Consider the following 24280-nt stretch of genomic DNA (forward strand, 5'->3'; position numbering starts at 1 on the left):
GCACGGAACTGACAAAAGTTACAATTTTATAGGCTGATCATGATGGTGGTTGAGTAGAAACAAATAAGAGGTTCAGGCTCGAATCCAAAAAAAAGACACACTTTATTTCGTGCTACTATAGGCGGCCAGCTGTCTGAATGCTTAATTGAAGCAGCAGCGTCTGATGTAAACGCGAAATGGCATGGTAAGAGATGCTTCATTTTTCCTTTGGTTGGTGACGCCAACTGCCGCTGATGGAGTTGCGGGTCATTGCGATAAAGAAATAAGCGAGGCAACATCGACAATTGGACGTGTAACTAACGTTTTTCGCGCTATTAAAAAATGTACTTTGATATTTTTTCAAAAGACTTTAATATGTCTGAAAGTAAATAGGAGTGCTCATATCGAGAGATCCTGCTGATTCATTCTGTTAGAAATATTTTTTAGCTTGAAACATTTACTTTGTTTGTCTCAAAAAAATCTCCTGCCTCCACGTAAGTGTTTTTCAATTAGAAATAAAAAAAAATGCACTAAATAACGTTTTCGGAATTATTGAGTCATTGAAATAAGATTATGCTTCTTTACGGTAGGGTTGGACAACTACCAATCGACCGAAATTAGTTCGACTGACTGGGAAGGCCCATGGCATGGAAACCTAACCATTTTGACGCTATTTGATTTTCAATATTTGCGTACTGGGATTCAAGCAAAAGAATAAGTCAACTGGAAATACTTGGGTCACAACGAAGCAGTGGTTTGGTTGCGAGCAAAGTGGTATAAACTCATTGGACTTATTTGCGTATCTTTATAGCTAAGTGTGTATTGATAGCAAGCTCCATATAAATGTTCGTATCCTCATTTTTCCAATAGAACAACACGTTTCCACGTAGCATTTGCTGAATTTATTACCAAACGTGCCCGTATCGTTCCTACGATTGCTTGACGACTGTTAATCGCGTATGAAAAATTTCAACAAATAGTCCAGCAACTGCTAAAAGAAACCTCACTGAAATTGGGAGATTTCCCGAAACAGACTATGGCATGAACAACGATCCATCTCCAATTAGCGGTATAAATCGAATCCCACCAAATGATTGTAAGCATCATAAAGCAATACAGATTAGTTTCGATTTTTGGACTTCGGAAATAAACAGGGGGAACATACGAAGAACAGGCGTTGTTTTTTAAGTTTCTTTAATGTCGAATTTCAGCAATCTACAGTTCATATGTATACACGAATACGCCTTAAGAGCTGGCACTCTGTCTCGCTCCTTACCGTTACGAGCAATACAGAGTATTATTCCGACAGCCTTGCACCTAGAAGGTCAGATCTAGACAATTAATTGAACTTGATTTTTTCAGATATCTACGCGATTTTTGCAGAAATCCTGCCAGTCATATAAACTGGGCAACATTTGAACAAGTTGCATGAGATTCCGAAATCAAAACTGTTGACGGGATTTTTGTTCACTACCTATAGCTGAAAATTCTTGACATTTAAAACACTCAGCTACTGAAATTAGCCCCTGTGAATGATATGGGATTATAGCAAGGTAAACCCCATATTTTTCTGACAATAGTATAGCAGCTCGTCCTAGAACGAAGCCTTCAAACATCATAATCTCTTGATGAAAGAATAATAGGTTTTTCACACCAGAGGAAATAATGAAGCTAAATCTGTTAACCCTAAATTCAAATAAGTGGAACGCATACGAAAAGTTTGCAGGCAGTAAAAGACAAATATAGTACAAATGTAAATATAGTGAAATATATATGTAAATCAAAACTATAACCGATCACGATTATAAAGAACTCAACTCACACTTTTACAGATACATTGCTCCAGAACTAATAGCTTCCGTACTATTGAACGCTATTAGGCAGGTGGGCAAACTAAACGATGCTGCTCCGTGTTTTTCTACTGGGCTTATGGTACTTTTTTTCTGATCCGTGTGGCACCTGCTAGATCGCCCTCCTTCTTCAGTCATTTCGACTTGTTGGACATGTTTGTTTCCATCCGGTGAACACTTTGTCCAAGGCTGTATGGTGAACTTCAAAATTCGAACCGAACGCTCTCGTGAGATCACTGGTGAGCCCAACTCACAGGCCAGAGTCGCTTCTTCCAGATACGCCTCATGCGCGCATTGGCCTCTAGTGCAATATTCCGCCACATTAATGCAACAGAGCCAACACGAACCGGAAACGTAACGGCATATGGAAGTTACGCTAGTAATATTGATACAAACTGAAATGATTCCTCAAGGTTTTCAGATCGCCGCACTCTATTCCTGCTAGAAGAAAATGTATTAACAACACGACGCAAGACGAGCAACGAAATCAATTCATTGTATAATTCGTGACGGAAGCTCAACAACTTGTGTTAACTCATACTGTCGATATTACGAACTAATCTTACTTTCTGCCTACACCGATGATACAGATGAATTGTCGACCACAGGAATGAAATGGTAGGTCCACGTGAATCCATTATTAATATAGTAATTAAAGAAAAAAGTTCTTAGAAGAAGTTAGGTATATATTTCGTTAATTAAGTTATACGCATATTGCACTGCTAACATTGCATACTTACTGTCTCTCGAAACTGTAAGTCTATCGAAATTATATTTACTTGACTCAGCTGAACCTGCATCATACATATGTGAGATTGCTAATTATGTGATCGTAACAAGGTATACAATATGGTGTAGGAACAACCTACGCCAATGTGCTGTCCTCTCGCAGCCCCCATCAGATATAAATGGTATTTATTTTTAGTATATAAAGGACTGATCTACCCAAGCTGAGTTCAAGAGCACAAACAAAGGACGTGTATTGTAATGAATAAGCGTAAAAGATTAATATTTTTAACTTATAACTGAGCCTCATAGCGGTTAGCCAGATAAAGTACAGGTAAGTACATAGTGTGTCTTCGTAATGTGTTCTTAAGCTCAATTAATAACGAACAATTAACAAGTTTTTGAAAATACATGATCAAAAGCTATGAAAACGTTTGCGTCATTCACTAACCATTGTGCCACGAGAAATTCTCAGAAACAATTGCTTTTGAGAACGATGCAACGATTTCACGTTCTTCAGGCGAAGTGCGACGTCTTCTTGTCGTTTCCATTAAGGACCTCTAACGCTACCTTGAGCTGACACTCGGTGAATCGTACTTGGATGACATCATAACAACAGCTAATTTAGCGGGCGACAGCTGAACCTGGTATGTTATCTATCCGGAAGCAAAATACATCTGCTATGTTCTAGAGCATTGCATTACATCATATGGACGACCAACGCCCAACTTTATGATAAAAGCCAACAGATAGTCGCTGCTATGCCGTTTAGCTTTCTCTTATAAGAAAGCTTAAAAGCGTCTTTTTCCGTTATTGCTCTTCGCGCATATTATGGATACTGAGTTCCGCGCGGACGAACAGCCAACAACTGTAATGAATGTCAGGTACATTTGTTATAACCGTCTTTTATTTCTTGATAGGACACCAAGTGATAGCTAATTTTTACTCCACCTTGTAAAATTCTTCCATTAACTATGCTCTAGCAGCCCACTAGCCGATATCTTGAAATGCAAGTCTGCGGAGACAACTAAAAGTTATTATAGGAAGAGGAAGAGCATCGAGGTTAATTAGATCCGCTGAAAAACAGTTTCTCGCTCAAAATCAAAGTAACCGAACAATTAAAAACAGGTGTTATAGTTAAGTGTTGAACTTCGCTCAGGAGTTGTGCTAAACATCCCGGGATAAATAACGAAAAACCTGTTTGAACGGTATTGACCGTTCTGTACTCGAGAAATAAACTAGTGTCATATTTTCCCTAAACATTTGCAAATATAACGGAAAAATTATTGTTTAGACTGTAATCTCACTGGCGGAAAACCGTTGATCCGTATTCAAACAAACGCCGCGAAGTAACTGTTTGATAGCCATATCGCGTCGTAATAAAAAGGTTTCGCAGTCTGTCTTCATTAAAACCGTATGAAAATACAGAATACGTTGGAGTCAAAGGAAATTCATTTTCAAGCAGACGAATAACCATGCATCACACAACAGATCTTTTCTAGTAGGGCTAATAAAAAGAAAATGGAAATGAGAGAATTAATTTCAACCTACAAACTCCTGCGATTTAAATAGATAGAAAACAAACAGATATAGAAGTACAATCTTACAATTAGTACAATAATTTTGCAGAGTCATATATACTCTCAACTATAATACCATGTTACCACGGTACCAGATTCTGTTATTGCATAGAAATATTTCTTAATTAGAATCACCTTTGATGTTGTACGCAATGTTTCTCCACGTATAGAATTAGCTCTCATATTTATTGGTTAATCTAAACTAAAAAAATTAAACCTATAAGGACAAGTAATAGGGTCCAATAACCTCAATCCTGGACCATTTCATATGTGGAGCGGTTTCCTAGTAAGCAATGATTGTGCGTTATGCAAGAAACCTGTTATATTCTCGACAAGTTTCCTAAAATTGATTAGCTAGTCAGGATGTTCCCAATTAGCGAGATTAGGGCGAACAGACGAGCGATTTCGAGGCGTATCCCTTGCTAATGTAATTTAATTTGCTAGCCACTGATCACTAGTACAAATTTCGAAGCTGGCGAGGGTTTTTGTAGGAGCCAACAATTGGGTCTTGAGTATGTTATTTTATTAAAAAAAAAAAAAACACAAATCTAAAAGGGTTGTAGTTGGTCTCGCTCAAAAACAGAAATATAACACGAAGTTTGGTCTTGTGGCATTAAAATGGCTCGAGTTTAATGATCTCGATGAAATATACGGCAGTTTACAATTATAGGAGGAGTCCTTTTTTTTTTTTTTTTACTTGTTTATCTAGCAAACTCTGATGTCAGCCTCACCTTTCCGTGGTCGTCTGCTAATCACTGTTGCCTCGCACAACTGCGTTATGCGTACTTAAAACTCCCCATATCCATTCTCCATTGAAAGGAAAATAAGATTTGCAATTGTGAACACATTTAAAACGACATTTTCTATGTACATATATACCACACAATTCTATATAGTCCTTGAAGGTTTTGTAGGCTGTCAACACTTTAATTAGATAGGTCGTTGACAATGTCGCTCATCAGCCACAGTGTTAATTGTTTGATCTTTTATTACTTAGCGAACCACCACCAGATGTGGATGCAGCGTCATCGGCAGTAGACATGAAATTTAAAATATAAAGCGTGTTCCGTCATCTGGTAAATATTTGGCTATGCTACTGCAATACACCTTTTGCATTTACGAAAGGTTTATTATAATTATTATTATTTATTCACTTGCTCTATGGTATCACTACACAGAAAATATGAACGATAAATGTTGTAGAAAACATAGCAGTAGCATTTGCTATGACAATTGTTCCAGTTCATGCTATTATCTGAAGCCTGTACGCTGCCTCTGTACTTGTAAAACAAACAAAACCTCATTGTTGTTGGTATTAATCACACTTCTGCTGAGACCTCCATAGTCACCCCGTACCCCCAATCCCAGCCGCTAGTTTAACTAGCGGTGCCTTTCTAAGGCGAAGCCACGACGTCGGCTACTACTTTACTGGCTCAGGAAGTTGGGAATTAAGCGACCAACAGGGAAAGCTGGTTTGGTACAATTCATAATTGACCGGGCTAACACCAGGGGCTGGTAATTAGTTGGCTATGTTGGCATTTACGAGCTTGCATACATTCGTAGCGCTAGAGAGATCATTTGCTGTATAAGGTTTACACAGATAAGACTGAAGTTGTTACATTATAATAGAACTTTCACTACCCCTTCGATAATGGTTTCTATTGTACTTATACTATTCACGTACTTGTTACCGTTGTAATCAGCTCGTACACATACGATACCAAGAACAGGCCTTAGAAAAGGGTTAGCCTTATTAGCTGCGTCCAGTCTTTTGGATCGTCTGGTGGACTACTAACAAGGGACAGAGTCCATACGTAATTTTTGTGTTTTCTGTTGCGAACATAAAAGACAAGAATGTTTTATTTAATAATGTCTAACTGCAATAAAGGCGATTATAAATTCTAAGAAAACAGAACGGAGTGCACCACGATAACTTAATGGAACCCATATGGCGGACTGTTCCAATCGGTGCGTGCAAAACAAAAACGCGTATGAAGGCGTAATTTAGGTAGCAAATCATGCTGAGCCTTAAACCTGTTGATTATAATACCTGCACGATGGCTCGTTTACTAGAATCTTGTAGATTTTCCAAGGTCGAAGCCTATCATGCAGGTTTTTAATAGACAAACGATTACAATACTAGTGAGCATATACAGATATTTAAATGTTTCGCGTTCTACGCCCGGCACTGCCGTGAGAAACTCCATCAGCCGAATGGCTCCCAGCACGACACGAAGTGTGTCCATGCCCGGATACGAACCTACACCATCAAGCGTCCCTAAGATTAGCAGGCAAATACCTTACTTACTAAGCTATCACTGGGACCAGATACAAATATACGTCAGTATTACGGTGATGCTCTTCACACTCTTCTGCAGAATTTCACAAACGCATCTTAGGTAGGGTATATATAGGCTAAGCGCTCTCTTAATATGAGTAAAACGATATTTGAATCCTATTACCATCTGTACATGTAAAACTAATTGAGGTGAAGTTATGCGTATATGAATACATACTAGAGGTATTCTATGATGCCGGTTTCACTATTTCTAAGAAAATTTCAAGTGTATTTCTTCAAAGCAAATTTTTATTCAACTGGAAGAAAACTGAACATTAATTAAAATATAAAATAGATTACTTCTCTATATCTAGCTCGCCAGTGAAGCTTAACTTTGGTTCTTTTCAGCATTCGTCATGTATTGTGTTGCGTAATGCGTCTCGAGTTATAAAATTATAACTGCAGGCTTGAATATATCAACCGTTTCTCCTGCCGTCTACTTTAAGCTGACTATAACTCAGCAGGAACCGACCCGATTAGCTGTAAATCCGTCAGGGTCCGTATTCGTTTCGCTTCGTTTAACGCCTGTCGCTTCTTGTGCTCTATGTATCAAGAGGTGTTACATCTTCCATGGCTGACTTTCTCCTTGGAGGTCGCGGTTTTATGTTTATTTTGACTATGTTTATGCCTTGACAAAAGTCAGAAATTATATCTAAATTCTTTAAGGATTCTAGCAATATGTTGTCGTTCTCCCTATATCAGATAATATGTCACGTTAGATAAATTGTATTAACATTTCTAGGAAAAAAAGTTCATTAACTGAATTAAGTATACTAATATGGCCTACTCCTGAAACCACCTGAAGGCGACAAGTCATTATGAATCGATGTAAATTTATTAGATCTACGACAAATTTGGTCGAGAATAATAGACTTGCTCGTTTTGCGCGGAACTGTTGTCACCAAACCGTTAAGTGTTAAATGTGCAACGAACCTTGTGGCCAATACAAAGATTTTTCCAAGGCTTTCTATAGATATATGGCCGTCAGCGTCTCTTTGCTTTTCCACTGGCGTCATTCAACGTATTTCAGCATTTAATTTTGCGGTGACTAGAACTGCGACATCCTGTAACACATAAACAGATCACCTGTCATTATCTTGTATATTTTTCTATTTGCGTTGTTCGGTAAGTGATTGCTGACCCAGCCATTATTGTTCATAGTAGAATACTGCACGAAAAACGATGGCTGCTAGAGCAAAATCCTCGCAGCTGTTCGCTCTTCAAGTGCTCGAGCGCATACGAAGGCCACAGATGTGTCATATAAGTGCAGCCTATTCTGTCAATTTGGGTCTGGGCCTGTTGGCAGAGGAAGTGAGTTAACCGTCGCGATTTAGGCGCACCCTAGCGGCTCTTAGAGTAACCGGCTCGCACCCGAATTGGCAAGCAACGACTGTAGTGGTCCGTCCAACGGTATACAAAAGTTGAAAGTCCTAGAGACGCCCCACGGCTCAGCAGTATGCGTTGCTTGGTGTGCTGCCTAGTGGCCGGATCTTCACTAGCGTTTAGTGTAGTAATGTAGAGTAAGAGGAGCTCGACTATTTGGTCTAATTCACCGCACTCTAATGTAACTCGCAACCGTTCGCGAAGTCCACGACTTTTCCCCATACTGCCAACCATGTGCCTTCCACTCTCTTCAAATGGTTTAGCATGAACTGCGCACGTGATATATCTATCAAAACGTATCAATGCTGACAAAATAAAAAGTTACGCCTCTCGCGCTAATGGGACCACAACGAAAAAGTCGCCGCTAGCGGCAGCACCATCATTCCTGTGGGCCTATGGGCCCGCTGACCTGGCTAATCTCTCGACCGTCATCCCCTCACTCTCTTTCACCCTCTCGCCCTATTCCTTCTCTCCTTTTTTCACGGCCCCGTCAAGCCGCAAGCGAAGGACACTGGGGCTAGCAATAGCTCCTTTCAAGGTTCCTTCTCCCTAGCTAAACAAGCTGAGGAACGACCGAACTAACGGACGAGTGGTGGCAAGCACCGCTGGGTGTCGTGCTCCGTTTGGCAAGGACCGAGGACCGCTGAGGGCCGTCAACCAGGAGCGGGTAGCCCAGCACGCGCTACCCCGCGGCCAGAGAAGCGAGCCCCGCAGACCCCCAGCCCTGGTTTTTGCTTAGGCCCCTTTTGCTGGCGCTGCTATCACCAGGAGAACCGCCTGTGCTCTGCTGTGCCTGCTTTACGTGGCCTGCTTCTGCGGCTGGCTTCGGTGGCGGCCACGCCACCCCCTCTTCAACTGCCACCCAACTACTAGTCAAGGTCTCCGCCTTGCCTCGTCCTATGTTCCTCAACCTTCCAGTTCTTGATCCACGGATCCCTTGTGCCTGGCTGCTAGCTGGCAGGCTCTTTGTTCCAGCGGGTAAGCTATCCTAGCTGGCGTTTTCCCTCTGTGCCACGGCTGGCGCACCTCCTGCGGCAGCTGCCACCATAATTTCTTCCTGTCTGAGAGAGCGGCTGTGAGCGACTCGTTCGGTCGTCCTACCGTTCCATCTCGACACGAAGAAACTATGCTGGCGGGGGTGTCGGACTCACACAACAAAGATGGCCGCCGCCCTGGTAGTCCGCGCTACGGGCCCTGCTGCTGCAACTACCACCATCGCCAATTCTTGTGCTGCTGCTTCTCGTCGTCGAGCAATTTCGGCCGAACGACGATGGCAATGTCTATGATCTTCGGCCTCATGGTTGCCGCTCGTGGAGCTGCCGCTGCTGTTACTTCTACTATCACAGGTGCTGCCGCCATCTGATCGTTATTTTTGATCGTGGACGACTAAGGGTTTGAGGCGATCGCCTCTGTCATTTGGTCGTGGTTCATGCTGCCCACTGCTGCGGCGTTGTTGTGTGTTCGGTTCTTTCGGGGGCGATCATCAGTCTGGCAGCCCAATCTTTGGACAGAGTTCGTCGTCAGATAAAGCGGTCCCGTTCTGAGCTGTGACGCTGGTCGGCAATAAGGAAGCGGAAAACTGGTTGGTTTGTTCGGCTATGAGTTGCGTGACTAGTTTTTTAATTCATTAGTTGGCTGGTTCCCCTCAGCCGCTCTTGCATGGGTGTATAGCATCCTGTGGTGCTCCACCGTGCCTCGCTGTCAGTGATACCCGTTACCCGTCGCTGTCTGTCTGTGAGGGATGCCCGTGCGTCCATTTGCCCCCTTCCTTTTCCGTCTATGGCTAGCTAAATGTTGTCTTGCTTGAAGCCATAACCAGTACTAAATGGTGTTGTAGCGTAATGAAACGCCTCATTCTACCAGCAGCTCTTCATCGCAGTTTCGTTGCAACAGGCATTAACAACAAATCGGTGAGTTATCCATTTCTTCCAAGTGGCCTCTAGGAAAAGAACGAATCGTGAATATTTTGTGGCCGTTTTGCCAGGCGCTGTGCCTGCTGCTGCGTCTTTGTCAGAACCTGCCTCGACGTTCCCTAATGCTCCAAATCGTCACACACCCGGCCACCAATCATTGCCGTTCCGGTTTGTTCCGAATAGTCGTGATAGACTTTCCTTCTCGCCATTGCTGTACATGAAAACTCAGTGTGTGTAGTGACAATAGCAGCGCTAAGAATGATTCGTAAACAAAGACAGCAAACGCAAGAAAATAGAAAGAATCGTACGAATAACAGTCAGTGGCGTTGGTAACGGTATGCGTTCTTTGAATCATTCATCAAAGAATTGAGCTGCAGTAAGAAGGGGTCGTGTCTTCCACTTGTGCCTCGGTGGTGGCTCATTCATCTATGCTGCTAGAAAAGCCCTTTCGCGAGTGAAAATAAAGCCTTCAACCGTGAGTGAGACTTATATTTGAAACTTATGAAGGATCGGATCGTTGCGCGGAATCAAAAATAGTATTGAGAGTCAAACTATTTCCCCTCTTCTGTCCCTCTACACCCCTTCTCGGAGGGTGACAAAGACAAACTATAAGTCTTGTTTTCGCGAGTACAAACGAGACACGACAAAACAAAAGGAAAGAGACAAGAAAGATAGGTTAAAACTCAAGTCGAGGTTAAGTCCGTCAAAACCGCACCTGAATCTGGTCGCCTGAATTTAGCAGTGAGAACCGTCAAGGTGCTGCTATTTCATCAGCGGCCGCCGTGCGCTACGCGCTGCAATGGTGACGACGGTGCTATTATCGGGCCGTCGAACGGCATCGCCGCTTGGAACACTCTCGGCGCTCTGTTCATTAGCTGCACGTCGCAAGGCGCCTAGAGGCGCTCTTCTGCGCGTACACGGCTCCACAAGCGCTAACTCTTCCAACTCGGCGGCATCAACGTCGTACGCCCCTGGGGCGACAGCTCCATCAGAACGAGCGATAGGAGTCATAAACAGGAACACTTCGAGCAATACGTCATGCACTGGCGCCGTTAACAATTCTGCTGCCTCCGCCGGAGTCGCGGGAGCAGCTTGGAACAGCAGTAGCAGTAGGCTAGGCCTATTCACCACGGCTCTCGCACCCGGCCTCGCGTTCGGAGTTCTTGCCATCGTCGCGGGCGCGTTCCATGCGATACCAGAGGGAGCTCTCGTGCCATCACTACTTGTCGGAGCTGTTGCGGCACTTCTGTCAGGTGAGTGGAGATCATAAAGGCAAAGAAAGATATTCAAAAAATATAAATATAGAGTTGAATTCATTCGGAGCTTCACAAGGTTTGATTACGGAATCTTCCTTCTTAACATGTTTATAAATGACCTTTATATGTTCTGTACTGACATTGAAATTGTACGTTTTGCTGATTATCAATGCACCCTGATTACATTTATCACAAGAGATGAACTGAGAGAAAATATTATCAAACAATTAACAAAAGCTAACTATTGGCTAAGTGTAAACAACCTCTCGAACCGTTTAAATACAGACAGAATTAAAACACTCAAAGGCCAACAAGGTTAATCCAGACATTAAGCGCTATAAATACTGTATGCTCCCAGGTGATAACAAAATAGATAGAGCCATTTCCACGCATGATCAACGGTCATACTACGCAACTGCATAGTCCGCCTTTTCATCAATAAATCACCATGAATTTCCTCATATAGAAGAGGTCAATACGTAAAAGTACCCCAGAATCATATTCCAAGCCAGTTTAGAACGAAATATACACGTTCAAAATATAGAGAATAAATGGATTACGGACAGGCTCCGGCCTATTAGATAAATTAAGGAACATATCATTACCCGACCTTCGTAAAAATGTCCTTCTCATTTATGCTGTTCATATGACATACTCCTGTTCGGAGTCAACTGTAAGACAAATATACAGCGTCTGATCAGTCGCCAAAAAAACGGTTATGAGAAATATCTTCTGACAAAACACTGACATTTGTTTGGCCTTTTTCAGTTTTTAGGCCTTACTGGGCAAGCCCTCAACTGAGTTCACTCACTCAATTAGATATCCTGTGAACAACACCAAAACTCACCCTTGAACAACATCTATTTAGAATTTTCCCTGATAACTCAGTTAACTGCTTTTTTAGCCAATAGTATTATAAACAATAGTTAATCGATTATATCAAAATAAATAAATACGTTCGTTAAGTGATGATAGCTATTATCATCATATATATTTCCAAAACTGCCTCTACCAAAATCATGGAACAATATAACACTTTACAACTCAAATAAAAAACTAAAACAAATATACAATATATTTGTATTACAAATGGACAGTGTATTTATGTTCTCTGATTTTTGTTTATGATGGCACCTTCGATCGTCTTCTACCAAGCAAGGCTGACATGGCCTTCATAGCCTCCCACCAGATTCAATAGCTCCTATATATTTGCATGCTTCATGTACCTGTAATGTATATATGTGTTCCCTCAGGAGACCTTCCACTGTATTAGATTTTTGTATATAATACATTTTCCGACCGGTGTGGCTTGTCTATAAAAAAGCGTTTGAATACCTAGGGTATATTAAGAACTTCATAGGATAAAACAATGCAATACCAATAGTACCAAAGTCGCAATGCCCCATGCGAATCATATGATGCTTTGGCAACAAGAAAAAAGGGGAAAAATGGTAAAAATGAAAAATAGGAAAAGGTTACCTTGATAACGACACGCTGGGTCGCAGGAAAGGATCGCTGTCGCAGCTTTTGACTAGCGTCTGCGGCAAAGCTTCCTTCAGCTCAAGACAGCAGAAGGCGATACTGGTCGGGTTGAGAAGGGCCGCGTAGCGTACGTGCCGAATTGTACGACGTCCTGTGTACGGATGTCTGTACAGGTCTCACTGCCCTGTCCTATGTATTCCTTTGAACAATCCTGCGAATCCTTTCAAGTTACAAAAGTTTTGACGAAAAGGGACCGGAACTACATGATGAAAATGAAACAATCCAACCGACAAAAGTTGGGCTTACTGCTACGAAGTGTGAGACGAGTGATCTTCGAAGCGAGCAGACTCGCAAGCTGAAGCAAGATATGGCGTAACAGGGGCAACGTCTATATTATGTCGGGTTTCTCTGTCGCTTCAAGAAAAGGACCACGCGACAGAGAACCAAGGACCTAAAACAATGGAATAAAACGAATGACGCAGAACTGCTGAGCGGAGAGCCATCAATGTGTGTGGCAGGCGGACGATGGTGGTCCGCTTGATGCTAATGAAGATTGCGGGTAGAGTGCCACTAGCAACTATTACTGAATGTAACCCATCTGAAAGCGAAGAGGGGGTTATATGCTGTACTTTGACACACTTCTAAGCAAAAACAAGAGAACAGAGAGCTAAATGGGCTTACTAGCACAGGGAAACAAGTCACAGTATCTTGGTCAGCGGGTCTGTTACCACTACTGCAGTCGCGGCTCGTCGCTAACTACCTGCCAAGCAGTTTTTCTGCTCCCAGCAGCGAAGCACACAGGCCCGTGTTTTCATGGTATTGCCTTAGTAAAAGCAAGCTATACATAAGCATTAAGTACCCATGATTGTTTCGCCGGCAACACAATTCCATATGACACAGGGAGGGCACATGTAATCAATTCTGCCATAACAACAATAACAGAAATACAGTAAATAACTCCATTTGTCTTGCACACAACGTTGTTGATGCTATCAGCTATAATGGTGTTTGCAAGCAGCAGTATATGGGCTAAAACTGAGAGTGGCGTTTCAATACATCAAAATAAGAAAAGCAAGCGGCTATTGCACCTTTTAAAGTATCCCGAATGTCTCGGGGTACAACAAGCAAGACGCGTCGTCCTAGAGAAGATACAGTTGAAAATAAGTACCTTGCTATTTTGAACTTATTCATTCTTCCCTCATCCGATTGGCTCAGCCTTTATACTATTATGTTCAGGTAAAAAAAATAGCAAAATCAGTATTTTTGGTTGATTAATTATGTCGCTTTGAACGAACTACACATTAATCACTAAGAAAAGACAGCACCGATATGAATCGCTCGTCGTCACCGGATAGCTTATTAACACTACGGAAATACGTACAACGTAAGACGTTCGACGTGACCTAATCATAACCGGGAAAGTAAGTTGATGGTTTTACCTAACTGAATTATCACAGCGAACGCATTACCTGTCTCCAACCTCCGGTCTTAAGGCTTCTGTCGAGCGACCTTTCATAGCGGCAATCGGCTCACAGTGAGGAAACGCCATTTGCCGTCAATCGCTTCGCTGTAAACAAGGAGATACATAATTAATAGAAGAAATTAGGCCGATGCGACTGCATACACGAGTCAGAGTAGTAACTTGTCCATAAATAACTCTGTCCTGCTACCACGTAATAGTAAACGGCTGACGGTCGATGTATTGTAATGGACTGGTCCTTCTTAATAGAGATTCTTCTTTCGTGCTACATACATTGGAATTGGTTTTTTCTAAACTTGAATTACAGAAAAAAAAAAAAAAAAAGATACATTCATATATTTGGCGCCTACTTTATAGGGTTTATTGTCACGTTACTTCATCAAGCCCGGCAACGGCAACAAAGATAATTAGTCAGTTTCATCAAGTGACCTTCGGGTTTGTGGACCACCTATTTGGATTTTCCGTCGTTGAGGTTTTTCCAGCTTTTTTCTGTAAATTTATCTCGTTTTCGGCCTTGTTTATTATATCGGCAGTCTTAGCGAAGGAACAGTTTTTGCCTGAAACAAAAACCAATCGTTTTCGGAGGCTATTCACCAATGTGGCGATTTTATCGATATAACGATACGATGCGGCAGTGCTTTTACTTAGAGAGATAGTGGCTGCTCAATATGCTAAGAGAATGGTTTCATTATAATAAAATAGGCCAATGTAAGGCCGTAGACGAATGTCTTACGAATGAACATGTTTACGAGCATGTTTAGTACCCACCCGACCGCCTGTCAGTCTGCTTGTCCCCCACGCGCTTCCATTGTGCTCTTTTTTAGAACCTACATCTGCTAAGTTTGGCGATATTTACTCGATACATTGGCCTCGAAAATACACATTGAATCTTCAAAAAGCAGTGTACGCTTGTTTCGCAAACGCTTAAAGATGCACCGTGTTATTCAAACGACGATGGAAGTCGAGGAACACCTCAAAGTTCCTAACGAAAATCCTTCTTTCGTTCATCCGAAGTAGCCGCACAGGCGATATACCTTGAGAATCCAAAAGCCTATCGAGGGTCCGTTGCAGATATTGCCAGAACGCATTCAAGTTGGACCTGCGTGATCTCTGCTAAAACAATGCGCTTACTCATACAATATAGCAGATGACAGTATATTGTTCTGCGTATGCATGAATGTTATCGATTTCTTTTCACGACTAGTATTTTGTCCCTCATTTTTATTCTCAAGCCATTTCTTTAATATCTAATAGTGTTCGATGGAACGGTTAGGGTTGTCATTAGCTGTAATAAGCTCTGTTTCCAAACAACAGGACTTGAGCTATTCAGAAACTTTTGCATAGGACAGTGCATGAGACAAGGCCGAGAAAGATTTAAGGTAAAGGTCTTCATAAAGAGTAGTACATTATGAAGTTATTAAAGGACAAAAACCAGTATGAATTCAGTTGAATCCGGTATAAGCGGCGAAGAACAAGATAGTCGAAAGCCAGAATGAACTCGGCCATTATTCTCTTTGAACAACACATAGCTGTGTGCTGTTTCTTACCGGGTCGCATTAATTCTCAGGCGCCAATGAAGATCCAGCGATTTTGCCATAAATTAGATCTCGTTTAATGACAACTCGATCTCAGACATACATTAAAGGGCCTCTCTTAAACTATCTAAAAGAGTTTTAGCACCTTTGCAGCTTTACTCGTAATACGTTCGCTCCGAGTAATCGTAATACAGACCCAGTGTGTCGTAGGTTCGCGTCTTTCCTGACAATAATCTTTATGGAATAAGTCTATTACAGTGTCTGGGTTGTATTAACAATGTATGAATTAGAGGTATAGGTGAAAAAAGCGCCATCTGATGACATGTTTTGGTATGCTCCGAAATCGGCAAGCGGATGCGACTTCTAGGAACCCTATCACCTAAGCTATTCGAAGGATTTACAAGATCTTTGATCTCTTGTCTAAAAAGGGCGCCGGTAAAGGTTCATACCATCGACAAATCAGCAGCTAGTCGAGAAGCTCTGTCGCAAGGAACCTTCATGCCTTCGACCATTTCGATTCCATTCATAATGTTAGCCGTGTACGGTTGTTTATACGCATGCCAGGATAGGTGACTTTGGTTGTCGTTTACGCGAGGCAAGAGGCGTAGCATGACAAAGCTTGAGGGCCGGATGCTCTGCAGAGTTGTCACCACTACTCGATAGAAGCGATGCAAGTCACACGTAACCTACCATACACCGTATGTACTACCCACAGACACAGGCAAGTTTGGTACTTACGTACGGAACATTACATTTTATCCTGCATACTTTAGGAAAATTATAGAGTAAATATAGCATGTGAATATAGTATTTTTTCACGAAGGGTGCGTACAGTCTGTGGTGTGGTTTGGTTCGCATTTTGTAATTAACTTTTGCGCTATGAAAATGTCTTTCGCAATGAAAACCGGTTTATTTGCAGACGACGATAGTTTCCGGCTTTGTGGCAGACTTAAGCGCTACTTTTTGATGACAAACATTCGCCAGGTATAAGAGAGTTGTCGGGCACCCATAGAAGCAGATCAGAAGTACATGTACCCAGCAAAGGACAGCACAAACTCGAATGTGTATATATATTGTACTGCTCTGATCAACATCGTCGTCTTGAACCAGCCAACAATAAGTAAAAACAAGAATATATAGGAAACACTCGCTGGCGCTGGAAAAGTTTTTAATCAGACAACGCTGGGCATATTAGACACTAATAGATCTCAGACTGCATAGCCAATATTTATTTCTGCAATTAATTAGAAATCAGTGCATAATATGTGCATCTAATCTGAAGGGCATGCCACTCAGAATGAGCAAGAAACAGCAAATTCGTATTACCTAACATACCTCATTAGCACACAGTTTTTATGTGATCCTCAAGTGGTTGGAGTCCTTGGTTGGAACAAATGTTTACTCTCATGGCAGGTAGGCCATTGATAGGCGCCTATAAATACATAGTTAAGGGTGCTCTACTTGTGCCGTAATCTGCCCTAAGACTCGACACATTTTGAACACTCGGCTACTGAAATTGTATCTCACCTCTCTATGCTGCCAATTTGCAAAGCATCTAACGTGTTAGAAGATCTGTGTCGCGACCCTCAATTCTTTGACATGGCCTCTATTCACGTACCTGACCAATTGCCGCACGTTAGGTTAACGAGGGATCGTTCAGGAAAGTCTGCGATATCCAGAACAGCAATACAGAGCGTTTTGCTTGCGTTTATGCTTTTTTTCAAAGCTCTGGATCATTCGAGAAAAACGCGTGCGAATCAGAAAAACGTAATTTAACAAATCAGAAGCATGCTTACGATGGCACGAGAGTAAGCCGCCTTCCTGCTGAATGCTTCAATAGATAATTCAATATGCCGGAGCTACCCGTTAGGACTTTCTCTGAGGTAACGAGAGTTAAAGCCTCGGTATGCCCAAGAGCGCCCATGAGGAACGCAGCAGCCTAAACTAAACTTTATGTTCGTTGCGCTATTTGCATTTACGACGGCTGTTACATGTGAGCGAGCTTGGTGCTCCTGCTGACCGCCGAGTAACAACGTTGCACGTATTTCGAAAACTTCGACGTGTTGACGCATGGAAGAAAATTCAAATCTTTAAGTGCAGGACACGTCAGAATAGTTAATTTCATAAGGATTCCAACGGAGACGGCTGGAAACTGAATCCATCGGGTATGGCTAATGAACACTGGCTATGAAGGTCACCATTGAATGCCTGGCACCCTCACACGCGCTGAGAATTAATAGTCGAAATAGTTAGAGTTGCAAATAAAGAGAAGTAGGTCTTTACCTTTAAGTTCTTGGGGATAATCCTTAGACTTCTTTAAGGTATAGTCTATGCAATTATTAATTCTGACTCGCTACAGCTCGCTGGATTTGCAAATAGGCACAGTGGGATTAACCATTGGCTTAAGTAAAGATGGATCTCGTGCTGATCTTTTCAATCTTAATGTGTGTTTGGACATAAGGCAATATTGACTCCCAACGATCATTTTTCTATGTTGGGAACCCGCATCGTACCGATCTATTCGCCGGGGCTCTATTAAGGTTTCATAAAAGTGCGATATAACACTCAGCTGTAAATATCTAGACACTAAAATCGCTTGGGCCGAGCACACTTTGCATTTGTCATAGCACTCACCTGTGAATTTTCTCGTGAAATTGGCTGGTTCTAACCTAACCATAGCTTAGCCTCTATGGCATCAATGCCCAGGCGTATCACCCCTCACAAACGGTTTCCCTTAGTCTTGTTTCACAATTTAAACGACGGAGTCCTGCGGGTAACAAGAGCTGGAGAATTCCGTCAGTGTAGTTAAAAAATAAAAAAAACTGGCAAATTTTTCCTCAGAAAAAACCGGGTCGCATCCTTTAGGGCCTGGGCTGCATTCGAAAAAATTCCAGGCGAAAAAAATAATAACTCTCATTAACCTTACAGGCCCGACTTTTTGCCACATGATAACGCCGCCCGTACTATTTCTAGTAAGGCACCTAGTTAGTCACCAGTATCAGAAAAATTAATTTCACGCCTAGAAGTATGTGCTTCACCTATTCATATTCAATTTGTCTGTATGGACGATTAATCTGCAAGCGTAATTTTTAGTCACGTTTCAGAGAGCTTTTACGTGCGTATAGCATATATTTTTTTGTCCACTTCCATATATAAATCGAAAGAGAAATAAGCTTACAGAAGAAAATATCTAAAGTGTACGATTAGGAAAACGTTACATTTACAATTGTCAAAAAGAGGCCTACACTTGAAGCAGTATCTGTGTCAAGTGGTAATCTACTCCCTTTACCAACAAAGGTCTACTACATTTTTTTTAATCTCTAGACACTGTTGTCCGCTATAAGCCAACTTCTGCTCCATTTGGTTAATGCTTTAACCTATACACGGCGAATGGGGCAAATATTTCTATTTTTTCCATCGTTGCACACTACGTCAGCCTCACTATGTATTTTTCATGTCTCTTCACTGGTTTATGCGCTGGCGTTTGTTAGGACTAAGCTGTGTCAGTCAGGAGGATCGAATGCGACCTACCGAGACAAAACGGATCCCAAAATGATCGCAGGCTCATGCAGTCGCTCCCACATTAACTTTAATGAGCTAAATCGCCTCAGATAATTGTCTGCCCCTACAAGCGAGGGCAATATACCTCGCTGTCCATATATGGGCAAGACTCGCGCCGGTGTGCTAAGAAAATCGTGCTATGTCGCTGCGGCCATTGAAAATACCGCATACTCTGCCGCACAGCGGTCTCGACGATAAAGTCTGAGGATATAGGTAACTCTCTAACATATACGAACTACGAATACAAACCGATGCTTCTTTGAGTCAACATATTATAAATAGCCAGTGTCCACGAAAGTAATACTGTGTACATATATGCGTTTGAGTAATTCAGCGAATGGCAAGGTTGTTTCAAATCATTTTTGTTTAGCCTATTCGTAGGTTTGGCCTAGTGAAGGATACGTTCATGTTGCAAGATTAAAAAAAAATATTCGAAAGTGGTAATGGTTTGCGACGCGCGTGCCCGGTGATGACGCGTTAGTAAGTTGAGCAAGTGTGAACGTCTTCACATTAAAGAAAAATTGCTATGCCTTGAGCTTTTTTTTTTTATAAACATGTCTGAAACGGTGTTGGAGTGGATGTGCACTACTTAGCTACGATGCAAGTTATCGTTGTAAACTGCCAGCGCATATTTAACATTTCGTTGTTTTTAGATGAGCTTTTAGATAACAGAGGTTTACGAAATGTATTTGTTATCCGTTCGCCCATCTTTAATACAGCTGTGGAAGACATAGCTGACTCATGTCAAAACCGCCCAGCGTTCTGCTAGGAATAGACGTTACGCGTTCTTGAAAGCGTAACCGTTATGACTCGTTAAACACAATTAGGAGCTGCAGAAATTTGTTGTATAATAGCGAGCTGGGCTAGATAAAAGGACACTTTTTTCCTTTTGTATTTTTCTTCTTCTGCAAAACTGGAAACTGGTTATCTTAACGTTAGTCCGACAGTTGGCCGACTCAAACGATCATACGTAACATTAAAGACACCTTGCTTGATTTCGCAGCAGTATTTAGTAAACAAATCATGGAACAGAGGCGTTGTAATAATCTCAACGTAAACAGAGACAATTCAATGAGAAGGTCGTCTAGTGCTTCGTTGCGGAAACTAAATCTAGACATTGTTCTGTTATTGTACCAATTGTTACTCGTAAAATTAAGCTGCAACATTTTTTCAGTATACTTGTGTATGTTAATACCTGTGTACCTTATTTTCAGTGGCAACGCCAACGACAAAAAGTACAGTATACCTTGGATTGCTTATCTAGAACAACGCACATTAGTTGACCATTTATTTTATTATTTTATAAGCATTAACATGGCTTTATGAGGAAAGTCACACACCCAGATCTATTTGTCGTCCTGTCACCGGGAAATGCTACCTTTAATAAGGAAGGGTTGCTTGTAATTCGTTCCATTCCGATCATAATGCTATCGTGAGCCAGCTAGCCTGTGCACTTGGCAGCATTAAAAGTTAAGGAACATGCAAATACTTAAGTAAAGTTCTATGTCCACTCTGCGACTTGCAGGTCTAATCGTATACCTGAATTTCTTAGGCAAAGTTCCTAGCTATTTTAAGGTGATAGACGCGTGTTTGCACCATGAAACGGTCAGCCTGAAATGGTGGCCTAAAAAAAATTTTATCGTAAAGCGAGCCATAGATTAAAGCACTTTCTTTGGAGAGCGACCGCCTATGAGGAATTACATTGATTTCTACGAGTACCGATTTTGTTTTTAGATTTTTCAGATAAATTGTTCAAATGAGCTTAAATTGTCAAGGTTGTTCCAAGGAGTTGGCCATTTCCAATAAGCGGAAAGTACGAAGGACAAACTGTGCAAAAAGTACAGAATCTCAAGCACAATATGACCTCCTCGTAGACTTTTACACGTCCTACGGGTGTTTATTTGTCAAATCCATGCATGAATATTGCATATTAAGATAATATTATATGAATTATTAATATTAGCGTTATAGATATTTCAGTTAGATTGTGTTTTTTTTTCAATAATATCGATATTGCTTAGTACATTATATATGCTATATAAAAATTGTATATTGCCTTTCATCAGCCATTACCTGAAACACGTGTAAGTATAGCCTTAGGTTCTACTTCACAATGGATGAATCTTTTTAAACGGATGTCAGAAATACCTTTGGGAAATATACTGAACCACAATAATCATATATTGTAGTTTTTTTTTTGCCGAATGCCCCTGTTTCCTTCCAAGTAGAATCGCATACTACTCCGTTAAATTAAATTTAATTTTCATATAATCTATAGCTTAATTGCATTATCAGTACATACAATGATGCTTTGTTTATGCCTAAAGCTATATGCTAAAAAGTTACCGAATATTATTTTGTGTTCTTGACAAATGAAGACAAATGGTTAATTTTTGCAGGTTTCTGCTACTCGGAACTTGTAACTCATGTGACAAATCCACAGCGGGAGACATGTCTCTATCAGTTGTTATATCAGGTAAGCGATTAGATCATGTAATAAGTTATCCAAGAAGAGCTTCAGAACATTTTGATTTGCCTTAATTATAATCTAGCAGAAGCCAAAATGGCCGATAAGTAAAACTCGTACGCTTGGTGATTTGCGACAACACCAATCTTCGGAAGTCAGGTTCTCGTTTGTTGAAAACGCACATAATCGCTGGAATCAACACTGGCTTCGAGAAAAATCTGTGTTAGATTACCTAGTATAGGATGGTTCCAGTGAAAAGTATTGAGAATTAAGAGAACTGTCGCTAATATTTGTACAAATTGCTTGTTTTTTTAGTGTGTGGGCGAGTTCCCGGCATTTTCAGCTGGTTGGGCCGCTTTACTTCATCGTCTCTGCGCCGTGGCACTTTGTTGTCGTCTCCTGGCGCCTTGCCTCGATCAGCTAGGTAAGGGTGCTTTTGTCGCATCATTGGCGCCTTTAAATACGTAACAGTAAGCAGAAACAAAAGTCAACTTTCTGATCGATACTGATCCTATACAGCGCGTTTGATAATAGCAAGTGGCGAAGTCGTGACTTGCCTAATAAGGATGATGTATGCATCCATCGCTAAACTTCAATAACGTTATATATATATATATATATAATAGTCAGCCAGGTAACAATTACTCACTCTAGTAACCGTTCCACTGAGTGGCCAAAGCTTAGCTTGCACATGTAAGTAAACGGGGTCCTCCGATGAACCATACCATTATAAGAACTTGTCGGAACGTATAGGCTCTATCGTATAGAATATATATCACTTATACATCAATATGAAACAGGTGACCACAGTGTAAGCAATGAAATATCCAACCCAATCGCCAGCGGTGGGTTCGTCGCAGCATTGCTCGTTATACCGTGCGCTTTGCTGGTGACGATCTGGTTTCATTTGGCGGACATTGCCCGCGCGCGAGCTTGGCTTAGTGGATTGCTTCTCGGGGCAGCAGCATTTGCGGAAGGCGTATATCTCCTTGCAGCGGGCCTCTTGTGGCATTCACCGGTGCAACCGATCCCGCCTCCGGGGGGTCGATTGGGGGCGAGTCTCGCGTCAAATTTGTTCGGCGGTTCGAACTCACAGCACGAGTCAACTGGGGTATGTTTTTATTATACTTATGTTTCTAGCATTGATTCTGGTATATTTTTCAACTCGCCAAGTACCTAAGCTAGACCAGAAATACAAAATTTTGTGTTTTATGGGAGGTAAACCAAATTTCTACTCATAATATCATTGTGATGTTATGTCTATTAAAATATCGCGCAACTCACGGTCCGCTTTAGCCTATTAGCTGCAGTTTTTTAGCCGTTTGGGTGATGCTGAAGGCTTACTTCATAGCGTGTTTACATTTTGTTCTCGTTACAGCTAATGACAGGCGCTGCCTTGTGCGTCTCAATCTTCCTTGCTCCCCAATTTTCTGTACAGGGGTTCCCCTTAGCACCCGTCTCACCACGACAGAACGTAAGCATATACACCAATTTCTTACCACTATTTTAGTTCATGTCATTGTTTCTAGCAACATGAAATATATAGACTTTTCAATAGAACCACGTATGAGATCCTCACTGCAGAGTTTTATAGGTTTTTGGCCGAGGGTACGCCAGTAAGTACCTCTGTGATCTACGATGTACGGCGCTTGGTAATGAATACAATTAGAACCTGTGCAATTTTAATTTGTTTTACTAGATGTTCATCGATCAGAATCTCAACAGACGATCTTTGCGCGGCACCTATAGCTTTGGGAGTGGCCTGCCTCATAAGCGTTCCATGCATTATTTTAATTCATAGAGTTACACTGTCGTTCAAATGATATAACACTGAGATCCTTGCGAGACTGAGCTTTTGCCTTAAGTCTCCTTCTACCGTTTCTTCGGGCGAGCATATTCCTCCGCTTTTACTATATATGTAAGTGGCCCGAAAATTTAACGTGCAACAACTAGACGTAAACAAATGAATCCTAACCCATTGTTTGTGTTTGCCATCTCGTGTACATTTTCGTTGCGCATGCCTATTTTTCGCTTTGCTATTTGAAGGGCGCGCCATCTCCACAAATTCGTCCTGCGCGGGACCTGCCTTGTGTCGCTGTATTATCGACTTTTCTCAACTTTTTGTTCGCGTTCGCACTCATCGCCGTAATGTGCGCGCTTCGTCAACGCTCGGTCGACGTGCCGGGAGTTCTAGCATCGGGTCTCGAAACCATCGCATTATCAAATAGCGGCACTGACCCGTTAGCCGTAGTTCGCCTTGCCGTCAGTGTATTTCGACGACACGCTGCCTACGCCAATCTAGCGATTACAGGTGAAAAGCAGAAGAGGATTGCGAAACTCAAGAAGCAATTGACACGTAGCCATGGCGTACACACACACACACCCATGATCCATAGTAAATGGTCGATTAAGCTTATGGGCAGGGCACTTGAAGGAAACATGGCTAGCCATTGAATGTTGAGCTTTATTTGTTTATGTCTTGCCAAATGTATGCATGCGCAGACGATATCGAACGCGTTTTCATCGCGCGTATCTGTTTGTCAACGGTCGCACGGAAAACTATATTCGCTAGCAACAGTATGCAGTTCTTGTACAAAAACCCGACTATCTCTTGAACACATACAATGCATGTATATAATCGGACAGAACGTACATACGATTGTAGCAGTCACCATCAAACCTATTGCCCGATAGGACTCTGCCACTCTTATGAAAAATCTTCAACAGTCC

The 24280-nt window shown here is 41.7% G+C and overlaps 1 protein-coding gene and 2 long non-coding RNA genes across 3 annotated transcripts in view; 2 read left to right on the forward strand and 1 right to left on the reverse strand.

The window, feature by feature from the left end:
• Window positions 1-152: 152 nt before the first annotated feature.
• LOC147754980 (uncharacterized) lies at window positions 153-3157 on the reverse strand. Its single transcript, XR_015330358.1, has 3 exons — window positions 3007-3157; window positions 1802-2267; window positions 153-1296 (listed from the first exon to the last, which is right to left on the reverse strand). It is a non-coding gene; the product is annotated as an uncharacterized LOC147754980 (long non-coding RNA).
• On the forward strand, window positions 2252-7790 carry LOC147754981 (uncharacterized). Its single transcript, XR_015330359.1, has 3 exons — window positions 2252-2447; window positions 3076-3202; window positions 6822-7790. It is a non-coding gene; the product is annotated as an uncharacterized LOC147754981 (long non-coding RNA).
• A 30-nt stretch (window positions 7791-7820) lies between these two features.
• LOC111252740 (uncharacterized) overlaps window positions 7821-24280 on the forward strand; it is a 29929-nt gene continuing 13469 nt past the window's right edge. The window contains exons 1-6 of the mRNA XM_022811107.2: window positions 7821-11022; window positions 21483-21559; window positions 21866-21974; window positions 22351-22661; window positions 22929-23024; window positions 23597-23861. Of these exons, the coding sequence (XP_022666842.1) occupies window positions 10569-11022; window positions 21483-21559; window positions 21866-21974; window positions 22351-22661; window positions 22929-23024; window positions 23597-23861 (1312 nt within the window). The 5' untranslated portion in view covers window positions 7821-10568. The remainder of the gene's footprint in view (window positions 11023-21482; window positions 21560-21865; window positions 21975-22350; window positions 22662-22928; window positions 23025-23596; window positions 23862-24280) is intronic.

The sequence above is a fragment of the Varroa destructor genome, unplaced genomic scaffold (genome assembly GCF_002443255.2).
Source record: "Varroa destructor unplaced genomic scaffold, Vdes_3.0 BEIS01000006.1, whole genome shotgun sequence".
NCBI classification, from domain to species: Eukaryota; Metazoa; Arthropoda; class Arachnida; order Mesostigmata; family Varroidae; genus Varroa; species Varroa destructor.